Source organism: Ovis canadensis, chromosome 3, assembly GCF_042477335.2.
Source record: "Ovis canadensis isolate MfBH-ARS-UI-01 breed Bighorn chromosome 3, ARS-UI_OviCan_v2, whole genome shotgun sequence".
Lineage (NCBI taxonomy): Eukaryota > Metazoa > Chordata > Mammalia > Artiodactyla > Bovidae > Ovis > Ovis canadensis.
The window spans coordinates 80445656-80465357 of record NC_091247.1 but is presented as its reverse complement, the minus strand read 5'-3'; the positions used below and the strand labels follow the sequence as shown (position 1 = coordinate 80465357).

At 41.9% G+C, this 19702-nt stretch overlaps 1 protein-coding gene across 1 annotated transcript in view; it reads right to left on the bottom strand.

Annotated features, from left to right (window-relative positions):
• LRPPRC (leucine rich pentatricopeptide repeat containing) overlaps positions 1-2593 on the bottom strand; it is a 99959-nt gene extending 97366 nt beyond the window's left edge. The window contains exon 1 of the mRNA XM_069583442.1: positions 2366-2593. Coding sequence (XP_069439543.1) covers positions 2366-2514 — 149 coding nt within the window. The 5' untranslated portion in view covers positions 2515-2593. The remainder of the gene's footprint in view (positions 1-2365) is intronic.
• Positions 2594-19702: the final 17109 nt, after the last annotated feature.

Genomic DNA, 19702 nt, shown 5'->3' with positions numbered 1-19702 from the left:
TCGCCAAACATATTTCAAACATTTCAATCACGACTCTCTGGCCTCTGAAATGCCGTATTACTTTCCTCTCTTACGGACAGCACATATATCAATATAATGAGCCACACACATGCCTATCATTGCCCTCTGTAACTGATAAAAGGAGTAGAGGCTGAATTGCAACTCCAAGGGACCAAGACAAACTTTCGACATTTGCAGAAAGTTTTTTTTAATGAGAGGTAAACAAGGAAAACTTTTCTTTCCTTTCGATTTTAGAAGTCACAACAGTCTGTCATAAGGCAATATGTGCTCTTCACCTTTAAGATAATGCTCAATCCAGACCTGCCACCCAAACTGATTTAGCTCAATGCTTATCCTTCCTCTGATAAGCACATAAGGGCTGATGAATAAATTCTATAATTTCACTCAATAATACTCATCTGTCCTTCTCAGACATTCCTGGAAATCAAGATCAAGGTGAATTTGTGGCGATCCAATGGATTACATGAATGGGAGTACCCCTTCAAACTCCTCTGCCTCTCACGAATATTCCTTCCTCAATGTCTAAGATTTTCACTGATTTACTCAACAAACATTTGACATCTACTATATGTCACAAAGTTAAAAACAAGAGGGGACACAAAAAGAGTAAGACAAAAAAAAAAAAAAGCCCCCGCTTTCAAGGAACTTACAATGAAGTCTGCGATGCTGGTGGGTACAAACTCAATAGTGTTAACTGATGCTTTAGTAATTCCACACAAGGGAGTGGTCAATAGTGAGAAGCCAGCAACAGAGATTTAACAGAGGAGACATATTTCAAGAGTGAAATCACCATCAGAGGCAAGAAGAGGTGCAACGTGGCCCATCAAAGCCTTGCTGGTTCCCAGGTCAGCAGCACCTTTATCATCCCGGGGCTTGTTAAAAAGGTGGAATCTGTCTCCTGCCTATACCTACAAAACCAGAATCCACATTTTCACAAGATCCCCGGAGAATTCCTGCACTCATTATAGTTTCAGAAGCCCTGCTGTCAAGGACTCTGAAGCAGAGTCTGGACGCCAAGGGAATGAACTCACAAGAAGGGCAGCTCCACAGGCATCTCCAGATCATGAGGCACCTTACTCTGGAACCACCACCAGGGAGCCACCACCATGTCCCACTCTAAGCAGGACAATGACATGATCAAATTATCATGGGAACTACAGAATAATGTGGGGAGAAGGTGGGGAATTATTCCAAATGAAGCAGATCTAATAGGACATCATTTCTGCGATCAATACACAGGGGTAGAGGTGGGGACCGGAGAAGGCAATGGCAACCCACTCCAGTACTCTTGCCTGGAAAATCCCATGTATAGAGGAGCCTAGTAGCCTGCAGTCCATGGGGTCACATAGAGTCAGACATGACTGAGAGACTTCACTTTCACTTTTCCTGTCATGCATTGGAGAAGGAAATGGCAACCCACTCCAGTGTTCTTGCCTGGAGAATCCCAGGGACAGGGGAGCCTGGTGGGCTGCCATCTATGGGGTCGCACAGAGTCGGACACGACTGAAGCGACTTAGCAGCAGCAGCAGCAGAGGTGGGGACAAGGAGGTGTCAAGGAAATGTGAATGAAAACTCTTTTAGAAAACTGATAGAAACAGCAAAGTTCACTAAAACAGGAAACACAAGAGGAACAGATACAATAGGAAAGATGAATCCAGTTTGATATATATTTGTTTAATTTTCTAAACTGAAATGTAGTTGACTTAGAAGGGTGTATTAGTTTCTGGCGTACAGTAAAGTGATGAATCCAGTTTGAGATGGATGGGTTTGAAGTACCGTGACAATTCCCAACCCACCTCACATCCTCGTAAACACTGAGGTAAACACCACTCAAAACGCAGGCAAAATCCCTAAGGGGTCATAATTAAATTTGCACCTTTAAGCTATCCCTAGCTCACCCAGAATTCCCAACCTACCCTCCGTCCCAAAAACAAAGCTCTCGAAACCTAAGTCCTAGCTGGTGCAATACGGCTTGCACGTGGGACAGCACCCAACCTACTCAATGATTAAGTAGTAAGACCTGACCCCCAGCAACAGCCTTCAAAGCTCCCCCTCAACTTCCTAGGCTGTCCGTAGCCCGAGGGCAAATAGACCAAGTGCGAGACGGCGAAGGTTAGGACCCATGCCGGAAGCATGCCCTGCCAGTGACCTTCTGAAGGCGATCGAGCCCGCCACCCCAAACTCCGCCCCTGCGGGATGAGGAGTGTGGTCGGAGGCCCGGGGACGCCAGGCCCAGGAGCCGGGAAAAAGGTGTGGACAGAGTACAGGCAGGACCCGGCCCTCGCCCCCGGGAGGACGGCCGAGCTGCATACAGGAAGGCCGGGGGAAGCGGCCGGGAACTCACCCGGCAACAGGCCTGGCTCGAGCGGCACGCAGACAGAGAGCGGCGTGAGGCCGGCCCGGGCCGCCCGCGAGGAGGCGCAGGGAGAGTGGGAGGTACGGGGCCGCTGCGGCGCGGAGGAGCCAGCGGGCCGGTCTCAGCAGAGCTGCCATGGCTCGGTCGTCCCCAAAGCAGGTTGCACGCTGAGCGAGAAGGACAGGAGGGGCACGTGACCGCTAGGTTGCCCGGCGCGGAAGAGACCAACGACTGGGCGTGCTAGACGTAGGGGGAAGCATCTGTTGTTATAAATCAGGAGATGGAAGACCTTGCTTCTCCCAGGACATACGGTCCCCATGAGATATTTATATAAGACAATAGATTGATTTATAATTTTAGGGGGCGTCTCTTTCGGTCCTCTTTCCTTCATGTTGGCATGTTCAGTCCCTCCACCCCTACACTTTTCAGTTGGTAGAGTCGGAAAAGGTCGACTCCGCCCAGGTTAGCGCAAGGGCTTGCGGCTGGGCCAACTAGCCAGAAACCCCGGGAATTCTCCAGACTGGCCGATTATGAAGATCCAGGAGTGTGGGACAATTCTCTGCACGCTGCGGATTTTGCTGCCGTCTGTTACGGCTCCGAGCACAGGTTGCCGCGCCTACCGAAGGGAACGTTCTATACTCTCCAGGTGTGGGGCAGGAAAACGTTAAAGACTTTTGCACTGTGCTGGAAGTAAACGTATTATATTCCCCAACTCCCACCCGCCCCTTCCTTCAGTAAATGCGCTAGCATCGGAGGTAAGATCACAGTATAATTGAGTCTTGGAAGAAAAAAAAAAAAAAAAAAAAGAGTCCTGCGCCAAATCTGGGGAAAGAAGAGTCTCCAGGCCTTACGACCTTGAAGGGCCCCCTACGCACATATATCAACTTAATATTTTGCGTATTGTATATGTAAACTTTGGTTACAAGTTTCTAAGTTACCCAAAGGTTTCCACTCAAACAACTCTTTTAAAACGGTACTATGCTATCATGCCATCTTGGTTTGTAAAAACACTTAGGTGACAGTTAAGTTATGTATTTTCCAACACAATTCGGAATAGCTTTCTCAGCAAAGTTTTGCCCCTTTCAGTATCTGTTGGGGAAATAGGAATATCTGGGAAGCCAAGAACTAGCTTCAGGTGTAACCAGCTCTCCAACACCCTCTTCACCTAGCTGCGTTCTAAGCATCCCCAACTGAATGCTCAGAAAATTTCTCTGGGAGCCCTGGAGGATCATTTCCCTTCAGCACTCGAGCTCCTTGAAAGCAGGAACTGTGTGACTTTTTCCAGTAGTAGAAGCGCCTACCTGATGTGAAGCATTAATCACTGAATAAATGTGTTTGGAGGTATTCAAGCTCATTTCTCCTTTGAGAGGTGAGAACAAGAAGATCCAAAAACGAAAAAGTTAAATGATTTACTCTGGGTTATACTACACTGGAATGTGAAGTCAAGTGGGCCTTACGAAGCCTCACTACAAACAAAGCTAGTGGAGGTGATGGAATTCCAGTTGAGCTATTTGACATCCTAAAAGATGATGCTATGAGAGTGCTGCATGCAATTTGCCAACAGATTTGGAAAACTCAGCAGTGGCCACAGGACTGGAAAAGGTCAGTTTTCATTCCAATCCCAAAGAAAGGCGATGCCAAAGAATGCTCAAACTACCACACAATTGCACTCATCTCACACACTAGTAAAGTAATGCTCAAAATTCTCAGGCTTCAGCAATACATGAACCGTGAACTTCCAGATTTTCAAGCTGGTTTTAGAAAAGGCAAAGGAACCAAAGATCAAATTGCCAACATCCGCTGGATCATTGAAAAAGCAAGAGAGTTCCAGAAAAACATCTATTTCTGCTTTATTGACTATGCCAAAGCCTTTGACTGTGTGGATCACAACAAACTGTGGAAAATTCTGAGAGAGATGGGAATACCAGACCACCTGACCTGCCTCTTGAGAAATCTGTATGCAGGCCAGGAAGCAACAGTTATTACTGGACATGGAACAACAGACTGGTTCCAAATAGGAAAAGGAGTATGTCAAGGCTGTATATTTTAACCCTGCTTAGTTAACATATGCAGAGTGCATCATGAGAAATGCTAGGCTGGATGAAGCACAAGCTGGAATCAAGATTGCCGAGACAAATATCAATAACCTCAGATATGCAGATGACACCACCATTATGGTGGAAAGTGAAGAAGAACTAAAGAGCCTCTTGATGAAAATGAAAGAGGAGTGTGAAAAAGTTGGCTTAAAACTCAACATTCAGAAAACTAAGATCATGGCATCTGGTCCCATCACTTCATGGGAACTAGATGGGGAAACAGTGGAAACAGTGTCAGACTTTATTTTTCAGGGCTCCAAAATCACTGCAGATGGTGATTGCAGCCATGAAATTAAAAGACGCTTACTCCTTGGAAGGAAGGTTATGACCAAGCTAGACAGCATATTCAAAAGCAGAGACATTACTTTGCCGACTAAGGTCCATCTAGTCAAGGCTATGGTTTTTCCAGTGGTCATGTATGGATGTGAGAGTTGGACTATAATGAAAGCTGAGTGGCCAAAAATTGATGTTTTTGAGCTGTGGTACTAGAGAAGACTCTTGAGAGTCCCTTGGACTACTAGGAGATCCAACCAGTCCATCCTAGAGGAATTCAGTCCTGGGTGTTCATTGGAAAGACTAATGTTGAAGCTGAAACTCCAATACTTTGGCCACCTGATGTGAAGAGCTGACTCATTTGAAAAGACCCTGATGCTGGTAAAGATTGAGGACGTGAGGAGAAGGGGATGACAGAGGATGAGATGGTTAGAGGGCGTCACTGACTCAATGGACATGAGTTTGGGTAAACTCTGGGATTTGGTGATGGACAGGAAGGCCTGGTGTCCTGCAGTCCATGAAGTCGCAGAGTCGGACACAACTGAGTGACTGAACTAAACTGATGCTACTAGGCATTAGCATAAGATTTACTCACTCATTGAACACATGTGCAGTGCCAGGCACTATTTGAGATGCGGATATAGTAGAGAACAATAGAGACCAAGTTTGGACTTTGATTTGATTTGCTCCAAAGTTTAGTTTTGGAAGACAGAGGAAAACTGTGATGTGAAATAAATATGGGTAAAGGAATTAAGGGTGGTATGCTTAACCCACTCGGAGAACAGTGAGGATAGTGAGGATGAGAAGAAAGAGCAAAGAGGTAGTGGAGGGGATGGTGGGCTTGAGGATCTGAGAGGCAGCTGGGGCCCTGATCATGCAGAGTGTTGTAAGTGGCTATAAGGACTTTGATTTTTATTCAGAATGAGGTAGGAAACCTTGGAAAGTTTAGTATGTTGTTGTGATATGAGTCCATTTGCATTTTTAAAGGATCACACACATTGCTGTTTGAAAAGGTGATTTTGAGGGAATGAGGATAAATGAAAGGGAGATCAGTGAGAAGGCTGTTGCAATAATACAAAGTAGAGATGGTAGTGACTTGGACTAGGGGGTTGGCAGGTCAGATAATAAGAGTCAAATTCTCACTCTATTTAGATAATGGAACCAAGAGGCTTTACTGATGGATTGACTGTGGGATGTAAATCAAAAATGACCCCAATATTTTTGGCCTGAATAATTAGAAAGGTGGAGATGACACTGATTAAGAAGGAGAGGACTGAGGGAAAAACAGATTAAAAGTTGAAATTAGAGTTGAAGTAAGTCAGAAAGAGAAAGACAAATACTGTATATTAACACGTATATATGGAATTTGGAAAGATGGTGCCAATGATCCTACCTGCAGGGCAGCAAAGGAGACAGGTGTAAAGAACAGCCTTTTGGACTCAGTGGGAGAAGGCGAGGGTGGGGTGATTTGAGAGAACAGCATTGAGACATGTACGTTACCATATGGAAAATAGATGACCAGTGCAAGTTTGATGCATGGAGCAGGGCACCCAAAGCCATCCTCTGGGACAACCCAGAGGGATAGAGTGGGGAGGGAGATGGGAGGCGGGTTTAGGATGAGGGGGAACACATGTATACCTGTGGCCAATTCATGTTGATGTACGGCAAAACCATCACAATATTGTAATTATTCTCCTATCAGCTTAATTTTTTAATATTAAAATCAAAAGTAATCTTCTTGAGCTGCCTGTTAGACATCTAAATGTCAAGTTTGAGCAGGGATTTGGCTGTTTGACATACAAGTCTGGAGTTCAGAGCTAGAGATACACTTGGAGTCTAAAGTCTGTATCTAATATTTGAAGCCATAGAAATGGGTGAAAGCACCTAGGAAGAAAATATGGATAGAGAAAAGATGCTGTCAAAAGTCTGAGACTTGTGACATTTCAGTATTTAGAGAATGCAAAGATGAAAATCCAGCACAGGAGACTGAGAGAGAATAGCCAGAGAAGAAGAACTGAGTGATGAGTTCACAAATAACAGAAGTCTTCCAATCATGGGGATTATCAGCCATGTAAAACGTGGCTGTTCTGGTAAAATGAGCACTCATCACTGACCATAGGATTTCTCAACTCAGAGGTCCATGGTGATGTTTAGAAGAGCTATTTTTGTAACATGTTGAGTCAAACGATTGTTTGAAGTGAGTTTAAGAATACATGAAGGGTGGGGGAGTGAAGATTTAAATTAAATTTTAAAGATTTTAAGATTTTCAATCAAAAATTTAAAAATTCAGTTTCATAGTAATTAACCACATTCAAGTACTCAATAGTCACATATTAGCTATCATTTTCATCATCATAGAAAATTCTACTGGACAGTGCTCCAGTAAGGTGTGAAAAATTGCTAATATAGAAGAGGGAGAAAGTACATTGAATATCCAAGATGGGATGGAATCCAATACAAAAGGGAAGGGGTCGACTTTAGGTAAGAATCCAGACAGTCCAGCCATTGTCACAGAAGGAAAGACAAGGCATATGGCTGCAGAATCAGGGAAGCTGGTAGAGGTAGTGGTGAAAATAGATGGATATTCTCTTCTACTTGCTTTTAGCTCTAAAACCCTTAGTCTGCAACCAGCATTCTCTCTCTCTATTCTTGTGTGAGTCATCCTCTTGAAGTGTGAGGCAATACTGATGAAATTTGTCTAAGCGTTCACTTATTCAATCATGAATGTATCCACTGTTTAATAAATACCTAAGTTCTGTGAAGCAGCAAGTTAAGTGCTAGAAAATATAGGATGGGCAAAAGCAGGCATGGTTCTTACAGTTATAGAGATTATATTCTAAGAGGCAAGGCAGGTGTTAAATAATCACAGTCAAGGAGTTACACACTGAAACGGGTGCTGAAGAAAGAGACATGTTTCCTTGAGAGAATGTGCCTCGTTTGGGAATTTTAAACGTTTCCATTAAAAGGGATCTTTAAGTGGAGATCTGAGGCATGAGTAGTTGTTAATGCACTCAAGATATGTGCGCACATGCTGTGTGTGTAAGTGAGAATGAGGGATTTTTCCTTGTTTACCAGTTCAGACTTCCCAAATCATTCTCAGATTTCTTTAGTCTCTAGAGGCTGTGGAAGAGAAGTCCAGGTGGATCATCCTCGTTTTCTCCCTTACCTTATTCTGAACTATAAAATGCATTTGACTGTCAGTTAGAGGATGAGATGATTTGAGAGAGTAGCATTGAAACATATACATTACCATATAGAAAACAGATGGCCAGTGGAAATTTGCCGTATGACGCAGCAAACCCTAAGCCTCTGCTTTGTGATTACCTAGAGGGGTGGGAGATGGGAGGGAGGTCCCAAGGGGAGGGGACATATGTATACCTGTGACCAGCCAATTCATGTTGATGTATGGCAGAAATCATCACAGTATTGTAATTATCCTCTAATTAAAAATAAAATTTAAGGAAAAAAATTAGGGGTCCCCATCCCCAGTTAATAGAATTGCCTTGGAACAGAATCTTGACAGTTTGAAAAATTACTTTACTGTTTGTTTTGTGTGTGTGTGTAAAAAAAAAAAAAAGTGTAAAACTGGTGATATCTATTCTTTCCTCCCAGGATTTTTGGGGAATGTTAGAACTTGCATAGGAAACTGTGAAAAATTATTGTTGCTTTTCGTAATCAAGTCTAAACCTCATGAATTTGGGTTCTTCTCCAGTATCTCCTTGGGGCCCAGTTTTTGACACCAGCATCTTTACTGCCCAATAATCTATAGCTATTGTCCCAAATTCCTATCTCAGTTTATTCAGTTGTTAAATGCTTAGTGTAAGCAGATCATGGGGCAGTTTACATCTCAGGGCAAAGAAATTTTCTGTCCTACACGTGAGGGGCTTAACTTATAGGAGATGATAAAACACATACTGTACATAAATAACCACCACATTAGGCAGTATGGCGAGGAGAATGAAGAAGAGGCAAGCCAAATGACTGCCAGGCAGGAGAACAGAAGAAGTATTCGTAGTGGGAACGACGTTTCAGCCCTTGGAGCCTGGGTAGGATGTGAAATAGTAGGCACGGTGGCGAGAGGACTTCTAGGCAGGGGAAAGAGCAAAAATGAAGAGCTCTCCTTTCTGTACAGACATCCCTCTCCAAACTGCACAGAATGTTTTTGGACACAGAGGTCTGCCCAGAGCCTGCTGAATAAAGGAGAGGACCACTAAACCAACAGTGTTTATGCTTCTGTGGCTATGAACAATGATAAGAAAATTCATTTCATAAATGACCCTAATACATATGTAACCAAAAAATTTCATGAAATAATAACTAACCTTGCTACATGTGACGCTGTTAGATATCTACTAATCTATCTTCTTCTGTTTCATTTTTAAAATTTTGTTGTTGTTGTTTAAATTTTGTTGTTTTTTGATGTGGGACATTTTAAAAGTCATATTGAATCTGTTTCTGTATTGCTTCTGTTTTATGGTTTGGTTTTTTGGCCATGAGCCATGTGGGATCTTAGCTCCTCGAGGAGGGATCAGCCTCCTCCTGCATTGGAAGGCAATGTCTTAATCACTGGCCACCAGGGAATCCCTCTATTTTATTTTTTTAAATCCTGATTGATCCTAGTTCAAACTAGCTATAAGAAGACATTTTTCAGACACTTGAGGTATAGTGAATAATTCAAGAATTGTTGCTTTTTTAGTGTAGTAATGGACTTTGTTTTTATGTAAGAAAATATTTATATGTTTTTTAAAGATAACATGCTGGCATGCGTGCGTGTTAAGTCACTTCAGTCGTGTCTGACTCTTTGCCACCCCAGATACTGTAGCCCACCAGGCTCGTCTGTCCACAGGATTCTCCAGGCAAGAACACTGGAGTGGGTTGCCATGCCCTCCTCCAGGGGATCTTCCCAGCACTGAACCCATGTCTCTTTCGTCTCCTACATTGGCAGGCAGCTTCTTTACCAGTAGTGCCATCTGGGAAGCCACATGCTGATGTATGTAGAAGTAAATTAACATTCTGTTTGGAATTTTCTCGAAAATACCTCCCAAGGAGTAAAAGTTGGAACAACAGGACATAAGAAGCTGATGTGAACATCTTGCTATTGTTAAAACTGGGTGATGGGTGTATGGGAGTTCATTTTACTATTCTCTCTACTTTGTAGATGATATTGTGTTCATAAAGAAAAAGATCTTAAATTCTGGTTATATTTTGATTTCATTCTTCACCTGTATCATGAGTTGGAGTTTGAAAAGCACTGTACTCAATCATGTCAATATAAATGCAAGATAAACAACGGGAGACAGGCAAATGTGTCAGGCTGTACCTCTTGAGCTGGAGATTTGTTCACAGGAACAAGAGTTGATTGACTTCTCCAACAAATAGTTGCTCCAACACCAAAACTACCTGTTGTTGCTAAGTCATTTTACACAAAATATGAAATATCTGAGATTGTTGCCAATACAATCTAAGACAGAGATTTTCATTTAAAACCAAAGTTTAAAAAAAAAAGTGTCTTCAAAATTCTGAGCTAAAACTATGGTACTCAGTGCTTTGAATGGAAAATTTAAAAGGCTGTGGACATTAATCTCCTTTCACTCAGGTCAAATTAACCTTTTCTTGGCCTCATATAATTTATGAGGAATCACAAAGAATCAAAAAATGGAACTGATCATTCATAATTGTTTGTTGGCCTTTTTGGAGACACCTTCAATTTTCACACAAATACATCCAAACTAGCATGAGCAAAGAAACAAGTGATTGCCTTGAGTTTAAAAGCCTGTTTTGGTTAAAAGCCTTAACATATTTTAACCAGCAGATTTGTTTAGTTATTGTATTTTCTCTTAAGGCAACTTGTCTGATGAATCAAGGGCTAAATCCATCTGTGACTACATTCTTCATAGCCAAATTTATTCATTTATGTAATTCCCAATTATTCAAAAAATATTCTGCTCGGACCTTTATTTGCACACAGCCTGAGATTCTCATTATAAGTAGCGGTCCAATTTGTCATTGTTACACCCTTCAGCAACAGTTCTGTCAAACAACAGTTCTTTCATAAGCATATAAACCAGGAAGACAGATGCAGGGTCACTTACTATAAGAAAGTAACCACCACTGGCAACATGGGGTTATTGCTGATATTTTCCCAGTGTTACCATGTGTGACGGCTGAAAGTTTATGTGTTTCCCATAGGGCGGATAGTGTCTGGATAAATCAATATAGCATAGTGGTCAAGCATAATTGTCATTTCAATGTACTCTACAACTGAGTCCCTTCAAGACAGAAAACAGTTACCATCCTCGTATTAGCTGAACATGAACTTTAGAAAGTCTTTATTAAACAGTCATTGGTAATTCCTAAAATGTAACATGGGTCTCTTAAATTTCCTGTATAACTGTTTTTGTTTGTTTTTAAGGAACTAGAAAATATAATTTCTAAGAGCAAGAGGTACTGAGAAATTTTGTTTTAGCATGTGTCTAAAGGTTGGAAAATAATTTCTTTTGCAAGTTGGACACTTTTATGCAACCAACCTTCTAATAACTTCAGCTTAATTTGAAGAGGGAAACTACTAGAGTTAACTTGTGCTTAGTAGAGAATTTATGGATTTTTCATTGCATTAAGGTGCAAAGATATTGATATGGTGGTTGTTCTTGGCTACCCATTTTGCTTTCCAGGCCTGACCAGGAAGAATGAAGATTGCCTGGAAATGTGGTACAGCAAGCAAGATGTAGAAATAGTGTGTGTCCTGGGGTTGTCTCCCACTGGAGAGTGAGTGGCGTGTTTTCAGTTAAGTGTGGAACAGTTGAATGATGTTAGATTAAAGTACTTTTTTAAATTATATGTGGGAAGAAAGATGCTTGTGTATCACAGCATGTTTAGAAGGAAGAGACTGGCAGCATTTGTTGTTTCACAATGTTTCCCCTAATTTCATACTTCTGATTTCCAATGTCACCCCCACTAGTGGTAAACGGATCTGCACATGGGCCAAGCCTAGGATATGAGAGAATCCCATCCTTTGGGCTATAGCGAGAGGGACCCAAACTAAGGCAGTTGGCATAATTCATTGATTTTACTAACTGCAAATGGTAGGAAAGACATCTTATCCTAGAGTTATCAGCCATGAAAATGGGAAGCAGTAATTGCTGGTGGTCATTCTCCCTGCCCCACAAAGCCACCTGTATGTAGGAGAGAATGAGAACAACACAGAGAAGCACAGCCAAGGTCCAGAGAGAAATCTGATGACTCCATTGGTGTTTCTGTTTCCAGTTGTGCTTGAAGCCACATTTACCCCTGGACTTCCCAGGTACATGAGCCAATAAATCACCTTTGTCCTTAAGCTGATTTGAAAGAGGTTTTTGCTGTTGCACTGGAAAAAGGCCCACTTAATACATACTGAGTTTGGATGGGATCATTATCCATGATAGTTTTAGGTTTAATTCTTTAATAGCATGCTTCCTGCAAGCATCAATAACTTGACTTTTTAAATTACTTTTAATGTTTTAGTTCATTCTCTGTGTTCTCATTTTTCATTTTGTTGATTATAATTTCATTACATTAAAAAAAAGATAATGCCCTGAAATTAAAGATAATGCCCCAAGATTAAAACATAACCAAGCTATACTCCAAAGTTTCAACAAAAGGGAAGAAGTCAAAAAATGGATTTTAAAAAAAAATCAGATATAATCCAAATTGAAACTAACACACCAAAAATATTCCACAGCAAAACAGTGCAAGAAGTTGAAGAGAAACACCCTAGAACAAAGGTGAAACGGTCTGCTGGTCAAGTTCCTTGTACATAAGACACTCAAAGAAGAGAAATCTCCATACACTTCTCCCACCATCTCCCCAAATATAATTAACTGCACTAGGGAGCTTAATGTCTTTAACTTCTACAGACTCCATATTTTACATAAACTCCCCAGGTAATTCTGATGCGCACAAATTTTAAATTCGTTGTGTGAAATACATACTTTAACTCTTTCAACATTCTTAATGGTTCTGTAAGATGGGATCTATTAGTAACTACATTTTATAAATGAGAAACTGAGGCATAGAAAAGATAATTTGCTCAAGATCACACAGCTGTTTGGAGAAGGAAATGGCCACCCACTCCAGTATTCTTACCTGGAGAATCCCATGGACAGAGGAGCCTGGCAGGCTACAGTCCATGGCGTTGCAAAGAGTCGGATATGACTGAGCGACTATCTCACAACTGAGCCTATCTCACTATCTGTCACCCACTCACGGAGCTATTAATAGTAAGTGGTTGAGTCAGGTTTGAAACTCAGGCAAGTGGGTTCCAAAGCCAGTGTGTATCTAACCATTACCCTACACTGTTTTAAAACAGTAATCACAAGGCAGAGACCCAGCAGCAGTGGCAACAATGGCAGGCTGGCCAGGAGAAGAATATGTCTGGGTTCATTTGGGGTCTTTGGCTACTCTGCCCCCCAGGAACTCTTCCGCCCCAGCCAACACTGATTTCTCTTATTTCTGAACTTATATTCAACTTAAAATCAGTACCACACAATATGGCATTTGATCATGCCCCTTTCATTCTGTTAGTCTGGCCTTCTCAACCGGATGAGAAATTTAGATCTCAGGTCCACTTTCTCATCTCCCCTTGCTTGTGGCACCTAGTACAGGGCATCAGAAAGTTATCTGTTGCCAGATTTGGAAATGCTAAATTGACTTTAGAAACCTGTGAATTTTAGACTCACTTAGGACTGAATTCATGAGACTGACATTTCATTTTATCGGTCCCTACCCATTTGCAGTTTTAGATGTATAACCAGAGATTTCCTTCCTTGAATCACACCAGATATTCTTTTGTTGATCTACACTGTTCAAAGCCCCCATTTATTTTGCTAATCACATTGGTGTGAGAACGTTCCCTTCCTGCAGCTGAGAGCAGTTCTTGAAAGATTTTCTTTTTAAAAAAGCTTCCAGCAAGCTCTTTCGTTTTTTACTTTTGTTTGCTTCCTAGAAATGCCCATGCTGGGACAAAATTACTTTATCCAGATGCCAGTGATTGAAAAGACATTCTAATTATCTGCCGATGGTAAATCATAAAACTTGTTTGGAAACCCTTTTGTCAAGCCTGTGAACCTTCAGAGGAAATCATGTTTTACCTGGGACTGCTAAAATAAGCATGGTATTTGGAAATGCCGTAGGCTTGATTGCATTGAATTATAAATTGAATCATTACTAAACTTCACCTCTGAGAGGTTTTCAGTGATTGTTTTATTCAGCTTTGCTGACTACCCTGCCCATAGCAACTCTGGCAATGATTCCCCTAGCGGCACGATGGGGCTGCCCAGCTGCAGAAATTCATGACGGCTGCATTTGCCTGCAGAGTTTGGCAAGATCTAAGGTCTTTGGAGACCAGAAATGTGTTTTTCCCTTGTCTTAACTGGCAGTATGAGCCTCTGGCATTTCAAAGTGCAAGTCATTAGTGTCCACTGGGGTGATGTTAATCTATCTGTGTTTCAGTCCCAAGACATTTTCCAGTTGCTCCTGCCACAACGATCTCTGCCATCTCAGTGCCTTTGATGCCCCTCGTGAATTCAGGAAGCTCTGCAGTGCCAGCAGGGCTTCACAAAACCCAGTTGCTACCCGATCCTCTTTCTCTTCCACCTCTCTGTCATCTTTGAAGAACTCTCAAAGCTTATTTAAAAGGTGGGGCTTCTGCTGGGCATTTTCAAACTTGAATTGAGAGAAACCTGTTATTGTTAGGGGTTTTTTTACACATCTCAATAGGAAGAAGACTTTCTTTTATTTTGAATTTAGGGCTTGAGTCACATAGTCTGGGGAATTTAAACCGACATTGATCACATCCAGAAGAAATAGAAGACTAGTGTATGGAGAGGAGCCAGACATGAGAATTGCCAGAAAGCAAGCAAAAACAGGGCCCTTGAGTGGTTGGAAGGGACTCAGGAAAGCCAGAGTACCCAGGTGATGCTGGAAGTGGGTGTGTGCAGTTGGAATTGGCAGGACAGCCTATCCTCCTCCATCTTTCCGGAAGGACTCAGCTGAACCCCTGCTGTCTGAGCTACGGTTTGGGGGAGGGCTGAAAAGGAGCAGGGGTGCTCCTTTCATCAGATTGTTCCAAACTTCCTAGTGGGTTAATGTGACATGGAGCCAAACCACACCGAAGAGCCTGTTTACTGTTGTTAAGAGCCTTGGCCTTTTATTTAATCATCAGAAAAAAACCAAGGCTGTAGGTGCTGGTAAAGTGCCAGATTAATTATTCAGAAAGAAAGGCCTGGGATTGGACCAAATGTTGTCTCATTAGTATGCAGTGTCCATGCTGGAGTCTGGTTAGACAACCAGGAGAGGTCGATGGGAGGGAAACAGGAGAAAAACAAAGTTACCTTTCCCTGTGTTGTGCTGTGGAATATCACACTGTAGAATGCCCAGTATAGGGTATTCTCCAGCAATGTGCTTTGGCCCAGGCCTTGTTCAGGGATATGCAAGACAATTATTCTGCCAGCCTCCTGAATCTCTGCCCATAAACTTGGCTTTCTTTCCTCTTACAATCCATTGTGTCTAAGGACAACCCTCCCACTTTTCTTCAGATCTCACCTCCTCTGACCTACTCAAGGACTTCAATCCTGAAATTTTCTCTTCTTTTTCCTGTGCCGTTAATTTCCCCTCTCTACTAAATGATTCCCATCAGCATGCATTCTAGTATATTTTTCATCTTGGAAAAAAAAAAAAACCTCAAGACTCTACTTCTCCCTCCAGCTTCTCTCTCCTTTTTTCCCTTTACAGTAAAATTCCTGAAGAGTTGCCTATACTATTTTTTTCCCCCTTTACTCCATTCATTCTGGAACTTACTCATATCAGGTTTTGTTCCCACCATTTCACTTACCAGTATGGTTGAGAAGCCAAATCCAGGGGTGACTGTCCCTGCAAAGTGTTATTTTATTGGATTTCCTCCTTTTTCCAGCCTCTAAACAAAGCAGTGTCCTGGGCCTCAGATTCCTTCTGTCTCTACCTTGTCAATCTCCTCCAGTCTCGTGGCTCTGTATACCAATCTTTAGGATGATGACACCCAAATTCATATCTCACCTCTCCTCTGAGGTCCAGACTCCAATTCCCCCTTGATGTTTAATAGATGTTACAAACCTCACATGTCTAAAACAGATCTCTTCATGCCCTGTTCTCCCTGACCCAAATTGCTTCTCCCACAGTCTTCCCTGTCTCACAGCTATTCCATTCTTCTAACTCCTCAGTACAAAATCCTAACTATCATATTTTTCCTCCCCTCTATCATATTTTTGCCTCCAGCCTATCAGCAAGTTCTGTCACCTCCACCATCATGTCATACTGCACATCCAAACACTTGCTGCCATCTGCCTCATCGCCTCTCACAATTATCAGCTCTCACCTAGACTACTACAGTAGTCTGCTAACCACTCACCCACAGTCTGTTTTCTACGTAGCAACCAAAGAAATATTTTAAAAACATAATTGAATAATTTTATTCCCCTAATCAAATTCTTTATGGCTTCTCCATCACACTGAGAACAAAAACCCAAAGTCCTTCCTCTGGTCACATGAGCTCCTCTCTGATGTGGCCCCTGCTTGTTTTCACAGCTTCATCAGCTGCTCTCTGTTGGTGCCTCTTTGCACTCAAACTAGCCTGCCTGTGACGCCTCCAACAGTGTAGTTTGTCTCTCAGACTTTGTAGTCCAGGTTTCATTTATAGTAATAGCATACCACTTACGGAGCGCCTACTACAGGCAAGCCAATACCTAAGGCATTTTACATACATAATTTTTAAATTCTAACCACAGGTGTTATTATTATCTCCTCTTTACAAATAAAGAAACTGAGGCTCGGAGAGTAATTTGCTTAGGGTAGCAGAGCCAGACAGTAGTAGGAACTGGGATTCACAGCCAGGTGTGTCTGGTTTTAAAGTCTAAGCTCTTCCCACTGCATTCTGCTGCTTCTTTGTGATCACAACAAACTAGTGTGGATTTAATGCCCTCAGTAAAATGTTCCTTTGAGGGGTGTGTTGGTGTGTATATGCTCATCTCCTGATATTCATTATAAAGTTAACTTAAAGCTTCTCAAAGAAGTTGCTAAGGAAATTGATCCTGTTTTAAACTCCTTGGATTTCCAGAAAAAGAGTGTGCGTGTGTGTGTGTGTGTGTGTGTGTGTGTGTGTGTGATAGAGATACAGCATCTTCCCACCTAAGGGATGGAGCCTGTAGGGCTGGGGAACAAGCCCCAAGGTATCAGCTGCAGTGAAGGCTCTCTTTTGTCTCCAAATGCTAATAGTTCTGGATTCAAAATCTTTTCTCTCTTTGACTGGACCCAGAGATAATAAAAAACTTACAGCATATAATTTGGCATTTTACAGGTATGGTAGGCTCACAAAAATTTTGTTCTCCCTGACAAGGCTCAGATAATTCTATCAAAATAAATCTCTGAAGGAAAAAAAGCTTTCTTTTAAAGTCTATGAGAAGCCTTTTCAAGAACAAAAATAACACTTAAAATGGATATTCTATGTATCTTCTTTTTCTTCTCTTTTTCAGAAGAAATTCTACCCTTTCTGATAAGAGAAAATAAAAATGTCAGGGGGAAAAATGTCAAAATTTGGCAATTGTAGAGAGGGGAAATTTCCTCCAACACTGTACTTTGAATTTTAAAGAGTTTTGGGCACAGGTTGTGCAGGAGTCAGATTTCCACAACTACACATATCCTTCTTCAGTGCCCACGCCCATGAGTTTTGCACTCAGTCATCAAACGTTGACTGAGAACATGACTGTGTTAGGGCTCTCCGAAGAAAGAACCAATAGGGTGTATATATATACATATACATATACATATACATATAGTCATTTAGTTACTAAGTTGTGTTTGACTCTCTGTGACCCCACAGATTGTAGCCTGCCAGGCTTCTGTGTCCACGGGAATATACGTATGTATATTCTTGCCTGGGAAGTAGCAAGTCAGCAACAACAACGAAGGAGACAATATTGTAGGATTTGGCTCACAGGATTAAGGAAGGCAAGAATTCCCCAAATCTGCCATGCACAAGCTAGAGGACCAGGGAAACTAGTGGGATAATTCAGTCTGAGTCTGAAGGCTTGAGAACCAGGAGTGTTGATGTACAAGGGCAGGAAAAGATGAATGTCCCAGCTCAGATAGAGAGCTACTTCGCCCTTCTTCCACATTTTTTGTTCTATTCAGGCCCTTAATGGAATGGATCTTCCCACCTACACTGATGAAATCAATTTCTTTACTCAGTCTACCCATTCAAACGCTAATCTCATCTGGAAATACTCACAAACAGACCTAGAACTATCTAACCAGCTATCTGGGCATCCTTCAGCCCAGTCAAATTGACACGTAAAATTAACCATCATAGTAGCTATTTCAAGAGCCACATAATTTAACATCTCCTCTAATGGTCTCTCTGATGTCTGCTCTCTCAAGTTTTGTGGACACTTCTCTGTCCAAAATGTGCTTGATGAGAGATGGCCAGTATCTTGCAGCTCAACCTCACAGGAAGGTTGAGTAGACAAACTGAATTTTGTGTGATTTCAGTAAAGTCACATTTACCATATGTTCAACATTGTGCTGGGGAGTGTGATGGCTACAGTGGGGAGGAAGAAGAGAGTAAAAACTCACTTATTGAGAGCCTACTGTGTGCCAAATAATTTATAATGCATATATAATTTTATGATATATAGGTTAAACATTTTTCTTCATGGGTGAAGAAGAAATGAGGTTTTAAAAGGTTAAGTACCTCAACTCAAGCTAGGGAATGAGAGCGTTAGAATTGAGATTGAGAATTGTCTGATACTAAAACGCATGCCCATTTCATTGTGCTACATTGGCATAGGCACAACTAAAGTTGAGATTCCCTTCTAAATGTGCTATGATCCAAAATGAAATACCAAATTTTTCAAATAACAAATTCTGAAGGAATTTGGAGAAGAGGAAAGTGAAAGTCGCTTGGTCATGTCTGATTCTTTGCAACCCCGTGGACTGTAGCCTGCCAGGCTCTTCTGTCCATGGAATTCTCCAAGCCAGAATACTGGAGTGGGTAGCCATTCCCTTCTCCAGGGGAGCTTCACAACCCAGGTCTCCTGCATTGCAGGTGTATTCTTTACTGTCTCAGCTACCAGGGAAGCCTGGAGAAGAGGAAGAAGGAGATAATCAGATTATCAAAGAAGATTACATGGAGGAGGCAGTGTAGGAGATGAACCTTGAAATCTGGGTAGAGTTTTTATGAGAAAGTATGAAACTCAGAGAGGAATTAAAGCCAGGGAATCAGAATGAACTGAGAACTAGAGGAGATTGATAGTCACGTGTGAGGAGTGAAAAGGCAGTTGCTCTCTGCTCCTGAGAGTGTATGCTGAAAGGAGATCGGGCTAGGCAAGTATTGTGACCAGGTTATAGAGTCCTTTAAAGCCAGGTAGAGTTTTAACTAGAGAGGTATGAGGGGAGAGTGGATAGCGAATTTGCCTTCCAGAGGGGGATCTTTTATCATCAACTGAGACATGGTAGAACTTGCAGTGTACGTAAATACTACATTGAAATATAAGCCATGATTTTGTTCTGCAATATTGTAAAAACTAAAATTGCTCTTAAAATAGAAGATAAATACAACTATGACCATTTCGACACAGTGTACAGAAAGACCTTCAACTCATCATCGTCAGTGTCTCAGAAATAAGAGAAACAGTTATGTCTACTTATGGCTCAGACAGTGAAGAATCTGCCTGCAATGCAGGAGACCTGGGTTCAGTCTTTGGGTTGGGAAGATCCCCTGGAGAAGGGAATGGCAACCCACTCCAGTATTCTTGCCTGGAGAATCCCATGGACAGAGAAGCCTGGCACGCTACAGTCCATGGGATTGCAAAGAGCCAGAGACAACTGAGCGACGAAGCAAAACGAAACACTGATGGTCAGCACCACGGACAGCGATGCTGTGGCCGCGTGC